Here is a 14,742-nt window from a genome sequence, read left to right on the forward strand (position 1 = left end):
AAACTTCAAAGGAAATATTTCTCTGCAGCACTGACCAGAGCGCAGGCCAAGAGAAACAAGAATGATGTACTTCCTGAAGTGGGAGTTCAGAAGGAAAATCAGAGTGATGCACAGCAAAGCAGGCAAAATAACCCAGATGAACCTAAGACTAAGATCCGAAGACCACCAGCTGGCTCTGCGGTAACAAAACTGATTGACATCAGGAAATTCAGCAGCCTGACCAGGCTGATCCGAGTCACTGCCTGGGTTTGGAGAGCTGCAACGAAATGGAAAGAAGTGTTGACCAGGAATTCAGCCTCAGATAAACCAAAGTGGGAGGAAATTCTTTCAACAAACTGGAAGTCCAGAGGCAAACAAGCTGTACTCACTGTTGGGGAGTGTGAAGATGCACTAAGAGACCTGTTCCTTGCAGCACAAGAAGGTATAACCTTTCAAGGCACCACCCTCAACAGACTCGCTGTTTACAGAGATGAAGAGACTGGGCTCTTGGTTTGTGGAGGGAGGTTCAAGATCTTTGATGAGGACGAGACTGCTGTACCAATTCTACCATATGAGGCATGGATATCCACTCTCCTAGCCCAAGAGGCCCATGATACAAACCATGAAGAAATAGCAGGTACACTCCTCCGGATGAGGAAGAAAGCCTGGGAGATAAAAGGCCGGAAGCTGGCTAAAGAGAGAGTTGACAACTGTGTGGTGTGCAGAAAGGCTAGGGCCAGAAAGTGCCAACAAATCATGAGTGACCTTCCACCCGAGCGTATAACACCAGCCAGACCATTTGAGTACACAACAGTGGACTTATTTGGACCATATGAAGTCAAGGACGAGGTGAGAAAGAAAGTCAAGCTCAAGGTGTGGGGAATTGTCTTCTGCTGTATGGCATCCAGAGCTATACACACAGATGTTGTCAGTGACCAGTCAACTGAAGGCTTCTTACTGGCCTACCAAAGATTCACGGCACTGAGAGGGCATCCAAAGAAACTGTGGTCAGATCCTGGAAAGAACTTTGTGGGTGCCAGACCTGCCCTCAAAGAGCTCTTCCACTTCCTGGATCAACAAATTACATCTGAGCTTGAAAATGAAGCTTCAAAGCATGGAACAGAGTGGAGCTGGAAGATCCACCCAGCAGACTCCCCTCACAGGAATGGTGCTGCAGAAGCAGCTGTTCGCACTGTGAAGCGGGCCTTGCACAATATGAGAGGCGAAGGACTCTTCACATGGAGTGAGTTTCAAACATTTATGTTCATGGCTGCTAACCTTGCCAATGAAAGGACCATAGATGCCAAGACTCAGAGCCGGGAGGACTGCATAGAATACATCAGCCCTAATTCTCTTCTGCTTGGAAGGACTGGACCTAGGGGAGACTTAGGAAGCTTTGAGTTTGAAGACTACTCCTACAAAAGGTTAAGAGTCATTCAAGCAGAAGTTAACTGGTTCTGGAGGAAGTGGAGTCAGTTGGCTGGACCTAACCTGTTTGTGAGGAGTAAGTGGCACACAAAGCAGCGAAACGTGGCCGTTGGAGACGTCGTCTGGCTTGCAGACCAGAACGCTTTGAGGAGTCAGTATAAGCTTGGTAGGGTCGTCAATGTCAACGCTGACAAGGAGGGCATTGTGAGAGATGCAAATATACGAACCTTCCCAAGTTATCCCATCTCAACTTTGAAGCATGTTTGTGGAGACAAAGCAAAGAAACGTTCAACCAAAATCCCTGCTACAATTCTTCACAGGGACGTCAGGCGTTTGGTTGTGTTATTACCTGTAGAAGAGCAGAAGTAAAGCGATCGAAGATGGAGCCGATGTGACCTCCTTGGGTTCAAGAACCAGGAGATCAAGTGGGAGGTGTTGCGTCAAAAGACAGGTATTCATATTCAAGGCGTTCAGATTTTCAACTGATTTCAAAGATAAAACACCAGCAGGGGGCGAAAGAGTGTATGCATTGTGGAACCCATCATTTGCTTGTGTTTCCCTGGGGAACATATATACTGGTGCACCTTTGTGATAGCAGGTGGTGAAATGTTTGGTGGAAAAGCATTTCACTGGAAGTCCTTCACGGAAGAGGAGACTCTCATCCATACACATTCAGCTCATTTAGGATTCTGGAGACTCAACCGGTAGGCACATGGACATTGTTGTGTAAAATTGTTGCCAGTTAGGTGTTTATTTGTGTTGAGAATTGAGACCAATTCTCTAATTTAGTATATAGTATAATTTAGATAATATGACTACATTAAGATTATATATTTAATTTGAAATGACCTTACTTGAAGTAATGTATATTTCTTTTTGTGTTTTGCCTTTAAAGGTTATCAACCTAACTAACTAACTAATGAACTAATGAACTAACTAACTAACTGACTAAAGAAATAAAAGAAGTCAGAAGAAAATTGAGTTGTCCCTTGCGTCCTTCAGTCCTTAAAGGCCTTTTTCAAGTTTGGGCAAAGAGCTGCAGTGTGAACCATACACAACTTGACAGACATTATGTTATACAATACATGCATGTTTTGTTCAATCAAGTTCATATTTATATCAAAAACCAGCTTTTTACATTAGCATGTGACTAGCATTCCCACCGAACACTTCCGGTGAATTTACTAAATTACTCACGATAAACGTTCACAAAAAACATAACAATTATTTTAAGAATTATAGATACAGAACTCCTTTATGCACTCGCTATGTCCGATTTTAAAATAGCTTTTCTGTGAAAGCACATTTTGCAATATTCTGAGTAGATAGCCCGGCCATCACAGGCTAGCAATTTTGACACCCACCAAGTGTGGTACTCACCAAACTCCGATTTACTATTAGAAAAGTATGATTACCTTTGCTGTTCTTCGTCAGAATGCACTCCCAGGACTTCTACTTCAATAACAAATGTTGGTTTGGTTCCAAATAATCCATAGTTATATCCAAATAGCGGCGTTTTGTTCATGCGTTCAAGACACTATCCGAAGGGTAAAGAAGGGTGACGCGCCCGACGCGTTTCGTGACAAAAAAATTCTAAATATTCCATTACCGTACTTCGAAGCATGTCAACCGCTGTTTAAAATCAATTTTTATGCTATTTTTCGCGTAAATAAGCGATAATATTCCGACCGGGAGTCGTTGTTTTCGTTCAAAGAGAGAGAAAGTAAACATGGTGTCGGCTCGTGCACACGCCTCCAGTCTCATTGTCCTCAGATCGACCATTATCCAAATGCGCTAATGTTTTTCAGCCATGGCCTGCAAAGCCACCATTCATCTTTCTGGCGCCTTCTGAGAGCCTATGGGAGCGTTAGAAAATGTCACGTTATGCCAGAGATCCCCTGTTTTGGTTAGAGATGATCAAGAAGGCCATGAAATGGTCAGAGAGAGCGCTTCCTGTTTGGAATCTTCTCAGGTTTTGGCCTGCCAAATGAGTTCTGTTATACTCACAGACACCATTCAAACAGTTTTAGAAACTTTAGGGTGTTTTCTATCCAAATCAAACAATTATATGCATATTCTAGTTACTGGGCAGTAGTAACCAGATTAAATCGGGTACGTTTTTTATCCGGCCGTGCAAATACTGCCCCCTATCCCCAACAGGTTAACAGGAGAGGATGATGAACACAGAACCTCTAATTTAACAGGAGAGGATGATGAACACAGAACCTCTACTTTAACAGGAGAGGATGATGAACACAGAACCTCTACTTTAACAGGAGAGGATGATGAACACAGAACCTCTACTTTAACAGGAGAGGATGATGAACACAGAACCTCTACTTTTTGTCTGTATACTACGATATATAAAAATAAGAGCGTCTGCTAAATGACGTAAATGTAAATGTAATAAACAGCTATTTATTACTGGAAATGTTAAAGTGAAAAATCTGAGTCTCAGCACAATTCCGTCACCATGGAATTTCCACTCATAAACAATGGCTGCTGGCTATGTATTTAGCCAGTCTAGATTAGATTTGACCCAGTCTCGAATAGATTTGACCCAGTCTAGAATAGATTTGACCCAGTCTAGAATAGATTTGACCCAGTCTAGATTAGATTTGACCCAGTCTAGAATAGATTTGACCCTGTCTAGATTAGATTTGACCCTGTCTAGATTAGATTTGACCCAGTCTAGATTAGTTTTGACCCAGTCTAGATTAGATTTGACCCAGTCTAGATTAGATTTGACCCAGTCTAGATTAGTTTTGACCCAGTCTAGATTAGTTTTGACCCAGTCTAGATTAGATTTGACCCAGTCTAGATTAGATTTGACCCAGTCTAGATTAGATTTGACCCAGTCTAGATTAGTTTTGACCCAGTCTAGAATAGATTTGACCCAGTCTAGATTAGATTTGACCCAGTCTAGATTAGTTTTGACCCAGTCTAGATTAGATCAGTAATAGCAGCAGAAATAACTACAGTACATACATCACAGGGATACACTTTTTATATTTCAATACCACAATTAATAATATGTAATTGCCATGTTTATGCACTAGTCTAGAACCAAGTTTCTCAACCTTTTGGTACCTAAAGTGTTCCACCCCCCCTTTGATTTGTCCTCTTGTCCTGTCCCCTTGCAGGTTGACCCTAAGGACTTTATGCTAACGGGGCTGAAGGACGCCACGGTGGGCCGTCTGCCAGGCAAGCTGAACGGACAACAGTTTGTCATCCAGGACTGTGACAACTGTAAGATCTTCGTGTTGGATCACTCCGCCACCATCACCATCGACGACTGCACTAACTGCTGCATCGTTATGGGTCCAGTGAAGGGCAGTGTGTTCTTCAGGGACTGTAAGGATATCAAGTGTGTGGTGGCCTGTCAGCAGTTCAGGACCAGGGACTGTCAGAAGATGGAGGTGTTCCTGTGTTGTGCCACTCAGCCCATCATTGAGGCGTCCACGGGGATGAAGTTCGGCTGCTTCCAGTACTACTACCCCGAGCTGGCCTTCCACTTCAAGGACGCAGGCCTCAGCATCTTCAACAACAACTGGAGCAACGTCCATGACTTCACGCCCGTCTCAGGGGAGACCAACTGGAGCCTGCTGCCTGAGGACACTGTGGTGTTGGACCATGTTCCAGCCCCTGACCCGGAGTCAGAGTTTAAATCAGTCCGGGTCTCAGCTGAGGCTTCCCGCAGCATCGTACCCATGACCAAAGGAGGCAGACGCAAAGAGAGTGACGAGTCCTGTCTGTTTGTGTTCTTCGCTGGGGAGTACACCACTGCTAACGCCCGGAAACTCATTGACGAGGTGAGGAGGAGGTAGAGGGAAGGAAGTTAGTACAGAGTCGTTCCACCTCAAAAAGAAAAAGAAAGAGCGTTGAATCCCACCATCTCAGATTTTTCTGGAATCGTTTCTGTTAGAAATAAGATTACCGTTCCTGCAACATTGTTTTGTTTAAATATAATTTGATCTCTGAGAAATTAATCTAATTGATTGCACCCAAATTAGCCATTTTTATTATTGATAAGATCCATATAATATTCAATAAATATAGTACCTAACATCTGATTTGGACCAACCTGTTTTCCAACAATGAGTTAGCCATGGGGTTAGCCATGGGGTTAGCCATGGGGTCAGCCATGGGGTCAGCCATGGGGTCAGCCATGGGGTCAGCCATGGGGTCAGCCTAATCCGACTGATTTACCGTCAATCGAGTGCGTTCTAACAACTAATCGGCAATTGCGATTTCGAGCGTTAATAACTTCCAATAATGAATTAACTAAACCGTTTTAATAATTGCACTATAACACAAAGCTACAACAACAATACACTGAAGCTATATGCTATTTATTGAATCTGTTCACCAGCTCAAGGTAGGCTACACAAGTGGATGAAATCGATTTGCAATGACTCCGGTGATATCTTCATTTTAACATATTTAGTGTATTAAACTGTAGTCTACAGTAGCCCACAATGGCATAGAAATGAATAGGTTACTTGATGGCCAACAGATGCAAATGTATCATTCTCCACATTTAATGTTAGTTTCATTGAGGACTTTTCCACATAACGGAAGCACGTGAGAGAGTTCCATTTCAAATTTCCACTCGTGCATAATGACACGTTAAATAGTCCTACCTACACCTGTGTCTCCATAATGACATGTTAAATAGCCCTACCTACACCTGGTAAACAGGTGACTCCATAATGACATGTTAAGTAGTCCTACCTACATACCAGGTGTCATAATGACATGTTAAATAGCCCTACCTACACCTGGTAAACAGGTGACTCCATAATGACATGTTAAATAGCCCTACCTACATCTGGTAAACAGGTGACTCCATAATGACATGTTAAATAGTCCTACCTACATGTCTCCATAATGACATGTTAAATAGTCCTACCTACACCTGGTAAACAGGTGACTCCATAATGACATGTTAAATAGCCCTACCTACATGTCTCCATAATGACATGTTAAATAGTCCTACCTACACCTGGTAAACAGGTGTCTCCATAATGACATGTTAAATAGTCCTACCTACACCTGTCTCCATAATGACATGTTAAATAGTCCTACCTACACCTGGTAAACAGGTGTCTCCATAATGACATGTTAAATAGTCCTACCTACAGGTGTCTCCATAATGACATGTTAAATAGTCCTACCTACACCTGGTAAACAGGTGTCTCCATAATGACATGTTAAATAGTCCTACCTACACCTGGTAAACAGGTGACTCCATAATGACATGTTAAATAGTCCTACCTACACCTGGTAAACAGGTGTCATAATGACATGTTAAATAGTTCTACCTACACCTGGTAAACAGGTGACTCCATAATGACATGTTAAATAGTCCTACCTACACCTGGTCAACAGGTGTCATAATGACATGTTAAATAGCCCGACCTACACCTGGTAAATAGGTGACTCCATAATAACATGTTAAATAGCCCTACCTACACCTGGTAAACAGGTGACTCCATAATGACATGTTAAATAGCCCTACCTACACCTGGTCAACAGGTGTCATAATGACATGTTAAATAGCCCTACCTACATCTGGTAAACAGGTGACTCCATAATGACATGTTAAATAGTCCTACCTACATGTCTCCATAATGACATGTTAAATAGTCCTACCTACACCTGGTAAACAGGTGACTCCATAATGACATGTTAAATAGCCCTACCTACACCTGGTAAACAGGTGACTCCATAATGACATGTTAAATAGTCCTACCTACACCTGGTAAACAGGTGACTCCATAATGACATGTTAAATAGTCCTACCTACACCTGGTAAACAGGTGACTCCATAATGACATGTTAAATAGTCCTACCTACACCTGGTAAACAGGTGACTCCATAATGACATGTTAAATAGTCCTACCTACACCTGGTCAACAGGTGTCATAATGACATGTTAAATAGCCCGACCTACACCTGGTAAATAGGTGACTCCATAATAACATGTTAAATAGCCGTACCTACACCTGGTAAACAGGTGACTCCATAATGACATGTTAAATAGCCCTACCTACACCTGGTAAACAGGTGACTCCATAATGACATGTTAAATAGCTCTACCTACACCTGGTAAACAGGTGACTCCATAATGACATGTTAAATAGCCCTACCTACACCTGGTAAACAGGTGACTCCATAATGACATGTTAAATAGCCCTACCTACACCTGGTAAACAGGTGACTCCATAATGACATGTTAAATAGCCCTACCTACACCTGGTAAACAGGTGACTCCATAATGACATGTTAAATAGCCCTACCTACACCTGGTAAACAGGTGACTCCATAATGACATGTTAAATAGCCCTACCTACACCTGGTAAACAGGTGACTCCATAATGACATGTTAAATAGTCCTACCTACACCACCAGGTGTCTCCATAATGACATGTTAAATAGCTCTGGTCATCCTCCAGATGAGGAAGTGAAACCTCTGGTCATCCTCCAGATGAGGAAGTGAAACCTCTGGTCATCCTCCAGATGAGGAAGTGAAACCTCTGGTCATCCTCCAGATGAGGAAGTGTGTCATGGTGTTCACTTCCTCCCTACTCCACCCAGACAGTTATTAAGAAATGCAGAACAATTGAAGTTGTTACGGTCATATGAGACCATGCAATCAATGACAGTCCTTGAGTGAACAATACTGAAACTGTGAGATAATGTTGAAAACGTATTATTATTATTATTATTATTATTATTATTATTATTATTATTAGAGACACAACACCAGAACTATCCGTTTGCTGATGTAACTTCCAGAGGTCTGATTGGGCTACTTTCTGCTCGGTAGAAACAGATGTACGTCCCAAATGGCACCCTATTACCTATAAAGTAGTGCACTATTGTAGTAGTAGTAGTGCTCTGTTGTAGTAGTAGTGCTCTGTTGTAGTAGTAGTGCTCTGTTGTAGTAGTAGTAGTAGGAGTGCTCTGTTGTAGTAGTAGTAGTAGTAGTAGTGCTCTGTAGTAGTAGTAGTGCTCTGTTGTTGTAGTAGTAGTAGTAGTGCTCTGTTGTAGTAGTAGTAGTGCTCTGCTGTAGTAGTAGTGCTCTGCTGTTGTAGTAGTAGTGCTCTGCTGTAGTAGTAGTAGTAGTAGTAGTAGTAGTAGTAGTAGTAGTGCTCTGTTGTAGTAGTAGTGGTCTGTAGTAGTAGTAGTGGTCTGTAGTAGTAGTAGTAGTAGTGGTCTGTAGTAGTAGTAGTAGTGGTCTGTTGTAGTAGTAGTAGTGCTCTGCTGTAGTAGTAGTAGTGCTCTGTTGTAGTAGTAGTAGTAGTAGTAGTGCTCTGTAGTAGTAGTAGTGCTCTGCTGTAATAGTAGTGCTCTGCTGTAGTAGTAGTGCTCTGTAGTAGTAGTAGTAGTAGTGCTCTTCTGTAGTAGTAGTATTAGTAGTAGTAGTAGTAGTGCTCTGTTGTAGTAGTAGTGCTCTGCTGTAGTAGTGCTCTGCTGTAGTAGTAGTAGTGCTCTGCTGTAGTAGTAGTAGTGCTCTGCTGTAGTAGTAGTAGTAGGAGTGCTCTGTTGTTGTAGTAGTAGTAGTAGTAGTAGTAGTAGTAGTGCTCTTGTTGTTGTAGTAGTAGTAGTGCTCTGCTGTAGTAGTAGTAGTAGGAGTGCTCTGTTGTAGTAGTAGTAGTAGTAGTAGTAGTAGTAGTAGTGCTCTGTTGTAGTAGTAGTGGTCTGTTGTAGTAGTAGTGGTCTGTTGTAGTAGTAGTGCTCTGTTGTAGTAGTAGTGCTCTGTTGTAGTAGTAGTAGGAGTGCTCTGTTGTAGTAGTAGTAGTAGTAGTAGTGCTCTGTAGTAGTAGTAGTGCTCTGTTGTTGTAGTAGTAGTAGTAGTGCTCTGTTGTAGTAGTAGTAGTAGTGCTCTGCTGTAGTAGTAGTGCTCTGCTGTTGTAGTAGTAGTGCTCTGCTGTAGTAGTAGTAGTAGTAGTAGTAGTAGTGCTCTGTTGTAGTAGTAGTAGTAGTGGTCTGTAGTAGTAGTAGTGGTCTGTTGTAGTAGTAGTAGTGCTCTGCTGTAGTAGTAGTAGTGCTCTGTTGTAGTAGTAGTAGTAGTAGTAGTAGTAGTGCTCTGTAGTAGTAGTAGTGCTCTGCTGTAATAGTAGTCCTCTGCTGTAGTAGTAGTGCTCTGTAGTAGTAGTAGTAGTAGTGCTCTTCTGTAGTAGTAGTATTAGTAGTAGTAGTAGTAGTAGTGCTCTGTTGTAGTAGTAGTGCTCTGCTGTAGTAGTAGTAGTGCTCTGCTGTAGTAGTAGGAGTGCTCTGTTGTAGTAGTAGTAGTAGGAGTGCTCTGTTGTAGTAGTAGTAGTAGTAGTAGTAGTAGTAGTAGTAGTGCTCTGTAGTAGTAGTAGTAGTGCTCTGTTGTTGTAGTAGTAGTAGTAGTGCTCTGTAGTAGTAGTAGTGCTCTGTTGTTGTAGTAGTAGTAGTAGTGCTCTGTTGTTGTAGTAGTAGTAGTAGTGCTCTGTTGTAGTAGTAGGAGTGCTCTGTTGTTGTAGTAGTAGGAGTGCTCTGTTGTTGTAGTAGTAGGAGTGCTCTGTTGTAGTAGTAGTAGTAGTAGTAGTGGTAGTAGTAGTAGTAGTAGTAGTGCTCTGTAGTAGTAGTAGTGCTCTGTTGTTGTAGTAGTAGTAGTGCTCTGTAGTAGTAGTAGTGCTCTGTTGTAGTAGTAGTGCTCTGTTGTTGTAGTAGTAGTGCTCTGCTGTAGTAGTAGTAGTAGTAGTAGTGCTCTGTTGTAGTAGTAGTAGTAGTAGTAGTAGTAGTAGTGCTCTGTTGTAGTAGTAGTGCTCTGCTGTAGTAGTAGTAGTAGTAGTAGTAGTAGTAGTAGTGCACTGTAGTAGTAGTAGTAGTAGTAGTAGTAGTGCACTGTAGTAGTAGTAGTGCTCTGCTGTAGTAGTAGTAGTAGTAGTAGTAGTAGTAGTAGTGGTCTGTTGTAGTAGTAGTGCTCTGCTGTAGTAGTAGTAGTAGTGCTCTTCTGTAGTAGTATTAGTAGTAGTAGTAGTAGTGTTCTGTAGCAGTAGTGCTCGGTAGCAGTAGTAGTGCTCTGTTGTAGTAGTAGTAGTGCTCTGTTGTAGTAGTAGTGCTCTGTTGTAGTAGTTGTGCTCTGTTATAGTAGTAGTAGTAGTAGTACTCTGTTGTTGTTGTTGTAGTAGTAGTGCTCTGTAGCGGTATTGCTCTGTTGTAGTAGTAGTGCTCTGTTGTAGCAGTAGTGCTCTGTAGCAGTAGTAGTGCTCTGTTGTAGTAGTAGTAGTAGTGCTCTGTTGTAGCAGTAGTGCTCTGTAGCAGTAGTAGTGCTCTGTTATAGTAGTAGTAGTAGTGCTCTGCTGTTGTAGTAGTAGTAGTAGTAGTAGTAGTGGTCTGTTGTGGTAGTAGTGCTCTGCTGTAGTAGTAGTAGTGCTCTGCTGTAGTAGTAGTAGTGCTCTGTTGTAGTAGTTGAAGTAGTAGTGCTCTGTTGTAGTTGCAGTGCTCTGTAGTAGTAGTAGTGGTGCTCTGTAGTAGTAGTAGTGGTGCTCTGCTATAGTAGTAGTAGTAGTGCTCTGCTGTAGTAGTAGTAGTGCTCTGCTGTAGTAGTAGTAGTGCTCTGTTGTAGCAGTAGTACTCTGTAGCAGTAGTAGTGCTCTCTTGTAGTAGTAGTAGTGCTCTGTTGTAGTAGTTGTGCTCTGTTATAGTAGTAGTAGTTGTACTCTGTTGTAGTAGTGCTCTGTAGTAGTAGTGCTCTGTTGTAGCAGTAGTGCTCTGTTGTAGTAGTAGTGCTCTGCTGTAGTAGTAGTAGTTCTCTGCTGTAGTAGTAGTAGTGCTCTGCTGTAGTAGTAGTAGTGCTCTGTTGTAGTAGTTGAAGTAGTAGTGCTCTGTTGTAGTTGCAGTGCTCTGTAGTAGTAGTAGTGGTGCTCTGTAGTAGTAGTAGTGGTGCTCTGCTATAGTAGTAGTAGTAGTGCTCTGCTGTAGTAGTAGTAGTGCTCTGTTGTAGCAGTAGTGCTCTGTAGCAGTAGTACTCTGTAGCAGTAGTAGTGCTCTCTTGTAGTAGTAGTAGTGCTCTGTTGTTGTAGTAGTAGTAGTTGTGCTCTGTTATAGTAGTAGTAGTTGTACTCTGTTGTAGTAGTAGTAGTAGTGCTCTGTAGTAGTAGTGCTCTGTTGTAGTAGTAGTGCTCTGTTGCAGTAGTAGTGCTCTGTTGCAGCAGTAGTGCTCTGTTGTAGCGGTAGTGCTCTGTAGTAGTAGTGCTCTGCTGTAGTAGTAGTGCTCTGATGTAGTAGTAGTAGTGCTCTGTTGTAGTAGTAGTGCTCTGTAGTTTTAGTGCTCTGTTGTAGTAGTAGTGCTCTGTTGTGGTATTGCTCTGTTGTAGTAGTAGTGCTCTGCTGTAGTAGTAGTAGTAGTGCTCTGTAGTAGTAGTGCTCTGTAGTGGTAGTAGTAGTGCTCTGCTGTAGTAGTAGTAGTAGTAGTAGTAGTAATGCTCTGTAGTAGTAGTAGTGCTCTGTTGTAGTAGTAGTAGTAGTATTAGTAGTGCTCTGTTGTAGTAGTAGTGCTCTGTAGTAGTAGTAGTAGTAGTGCTCTGCTGTAGTAGTAGTAGTAGTAGTAGTAGTAATGCTCTGTAGTAGTAGTAGTGCTCTGTTGTAGTAGTAGTAGTAGTAGTAGTAGTAGTAGTAGTAGTAGTAGTGCTCTGTTGTAGTAGTAGTGCTCTTCTGTAGTAGTAGTAGTAGTAGTAGTAGTAGTAGTGTTCTGTTGTAGTAGTAGTGCTCTGCTGTAGTAGTAGTAGTAGTAGTAGGAGTGCTCTGTAGTAGTAGTAGTAGTAGTAGTAGTAGTAGTAGGGCTCTGTAGTAGTAGTAGTGCTCTGTTGTTGTTGTTGTAGTAGTAGTGCTCTTCTGTAGTAGTAGTAGTAGTAGTAGTAGTCTGTTGTAGTAGTAGTGCTCTGCTGTAGTAGTAGTAGTAGTAGTAGTAGTGCTCTGTTGTAATAGTAGTGCTCTGCTGTAGTAGTTCTCTGCTGTAGTAGTGCTCTGCTGTAGTAGTAGTAGTGCTCTGTTGTAGTAGTAGTAGTAGTAGTAGTAGTGCTCTGTTGTAGTTGCAGTGCTCTGTAGTAGTAGTACTCTGTAGCAGTAGTAGTGCTCTCTTGTAGTAGTAGTAGTGCTCTGTTGTAGTAGTAGTGCTCTGTTGTAGTAGTAGTAGTAGTAGTGCTCTGTTGTAGTAGTAGTGCTCTGTAGTAGTAGTAGTGCTCTGCTGTAATAGTAGTGCTCTGCTGTAGTAGTAGTCCTCTGTAGTAGTAGTGCTCTGTTGTAGCAGTAGTGCTCTGTAGCAGTAGTACTCTGTAGCAGTAGTAGTGCTCTCTTGTAGTAGTAGTAGTGCTCTGTTGTAGTAGTAGTGCTCTGCTATAATAGTAGTGCTCTGCTGTAGTAGTAGTTCTCTGTAGTAGTAGTAGTAGTAGTAGTAGTGCTCTTCTGTAGTAGTATTAGTAGTAGTAGTAGTAGTGCTCTTTTGTAGTAGTAGTGCTCTTCTGTAGTAGTAGTAGTAGTAGTAGTAATGCTCTGTAGTAGTAGTAGTAATGCTCTGTAGTAGTAGTAGTAATGCTCTGTAGTAGTAGTAGTAGTGCTCTGTTGTAGTAGTAGTAGTAGTAGTAGTGCTCTGTTGTAGTAGTAGTAGTAGTAGTAGTAGTAGGGCTCTGTAGTAGTAGTAGTGCTCTGTTGTTGTTGTTGTAGTAGTAGTGCTCTTCTGTAGTAGTAGTAGTGTTCTGTTGTAGTAGTAGTGCTCTGCTGTAGTAGTAGTAATAGTAGTAGTGCTCTGTTGTAGTAGTAGTGCTCTGTTGTAATAGTAGTGCTCTGTTGTAATAGTAGTGCTCTGCTGTAGTAGTAGTAGTTCTCTGCTGTAGTAGTGCTCTGCTGTAGTAGTAGTAGTGCTCTGTTGTAGTAGTAGTAGTGCTCTGTTGTAGTTGCAGTGCTCTGTAGTAGTAGTACTCTGTAGCAGTAGTAGTGCTCTCTTGTAGTAGTAGTAGTGCTCTGTTGTAGTAGTAGTGCTCTGTTGTAGTAGTAGTAGTAGTAGTAGTAGTGCTCTGTTGTAGTAGTAGTGCTCTGTAGTAGTAGTAGTGCTCTGCTGTAGTAGTAGTGCTCTGCTGTAGTAGTAGTGCTCTGTAGTAGTAGTAGTAGTAGTGCTCTGCTGTAGTAGTAGTAGTGCTCTGTTGTAGCAGTAGTGCTCTGTAGCAGTAGTACTCTGTAGCAGTAGTAGGGCTCTCTTGTAGTAGTAGTAGTGCTCTGTAGTAGTAGTGCTCTGCTGTAATAGTAGTGCTCTGCTGTAGTAGTAGTGCTCTGTAGTAGTAGTAGTAGTGCTCTTCTGTAGTAGTATTAGTAGTAGTAGTGCTCTTTTGTAGTAGTAGTGCTCTGCTGTAGTAGTAGTAGTAGTGCTCTGCTGTAGTAGTGCTCTGCTGTGGTAGTAGTACTAGTAGGAGTGCTCTGTAGTAGTAGTAGTAGTGCTCTGCTGTAGTAGTAGTAGTGCTCTGTTGTAGCAGTAGTGCTCTGTAGCAGTAGTACTCTGTAGCAGTAGTAGGGCTCTCTTGTAGTAGTAGTAGTGCTCTGTAGTAGTAGTGCTCTGCTGTAATAGTAGTGCTCTGCTGTAGTAGTAGTGCTCTGTAGTAGTAGTAGTAGTGCTCTTCTGTAGTAGTATTAGTAGTAGTAGTGCTCTTTTGTAGTAGTAGTGCTCTGCTGTAGTAGTAGTAGTGCTCTGCTGTAGTAGTGCTCTGCTGTGGTAGTAGTACTAGTAGGAGTGCTCTGTTGTAGTAGTAGTGCTCTGTAGTAGTAGTAGTAGTGCTCTGTTGTTGTAGTAGTAGTAGTAGTGCTCTGTAGTAGTAGTAGTGCTCTGTTGTTGTAGTAGTAGTAGTAGTAGTGCTCTGTTGTAGTAGTAGTAGGAGTGCTCTGTTGTAGTAGTAGTAGGAGTGCTCTGTTGTAGTAGTAGTAGTAGTAGTAGTAGTAGTAGTAGTAGTGCTCTGTAGTAGTAGTAGTGCTCTGTTGTTGTTGTAGTAGTAGTAGTAGTAGTGCTCTGTAGTAGTAGTAGTGCTCTGTTGTAGTAGTGCTCTGTTGTTGTAGTAGTAGTAGTAGTAGTGCTCTGTTGTTGTAGTAGTAGTAGTAGTAGTGCTCTGTTGTAGTAGTAGTAGTAGTGCTCTGTTGTAGTAGTAGTGCTCTGCTGTAGTAGTAGTAGGAGTGCTCTGTTGTAGTAGTGCTCTGTTGTTGTAGTAGTAGTAGTAGTAGTAGTGCTCTGCTGTAGTAGTAGTAGTAGTGCTCTGTTGTAGTAGTAGTGCTCTGCTCTAGTAGTAGTAGTAGTAGTAGTAATGCTCTGCTGTAGTA

General features: G+C 42.0%; 1 protein-coding gene across 1 annotated transcript in view; it reads left to right on the forward strand.

The window, feature by feature from the left end:
- LOC106592108 (protein XRP2) overlaps window positions 1–14,742 on the forward strand; it is a 44,010-nt gene that overhangs the window by 10,801 nt on the left and 18,467 nt on the right. Inside the window, exon 2 of the mRNA XM_045687227.2 lies at window positions 4,551–5,219. Coding sequence (XP_045543183.1) covers window positions 4,551–5,219 — 669 coding nt within the window. The remainder of the gene's footprint in view (window positions 1–4,550; window positions 5,220–14,742) is intronic.

Source organism: Salmo salar, chromosome 10, assembly GCF_965601325.2.
Source record: "Salmo salar chromosome 10, fSalSal1, whole genome shotgun sequence".
Classification (NCBI taxonomy): Eukaryota; Metazoa; Chordata; class Actinopteri; order Salmoniformes; family Salmonidae; genus Salmo; species Salmo salar.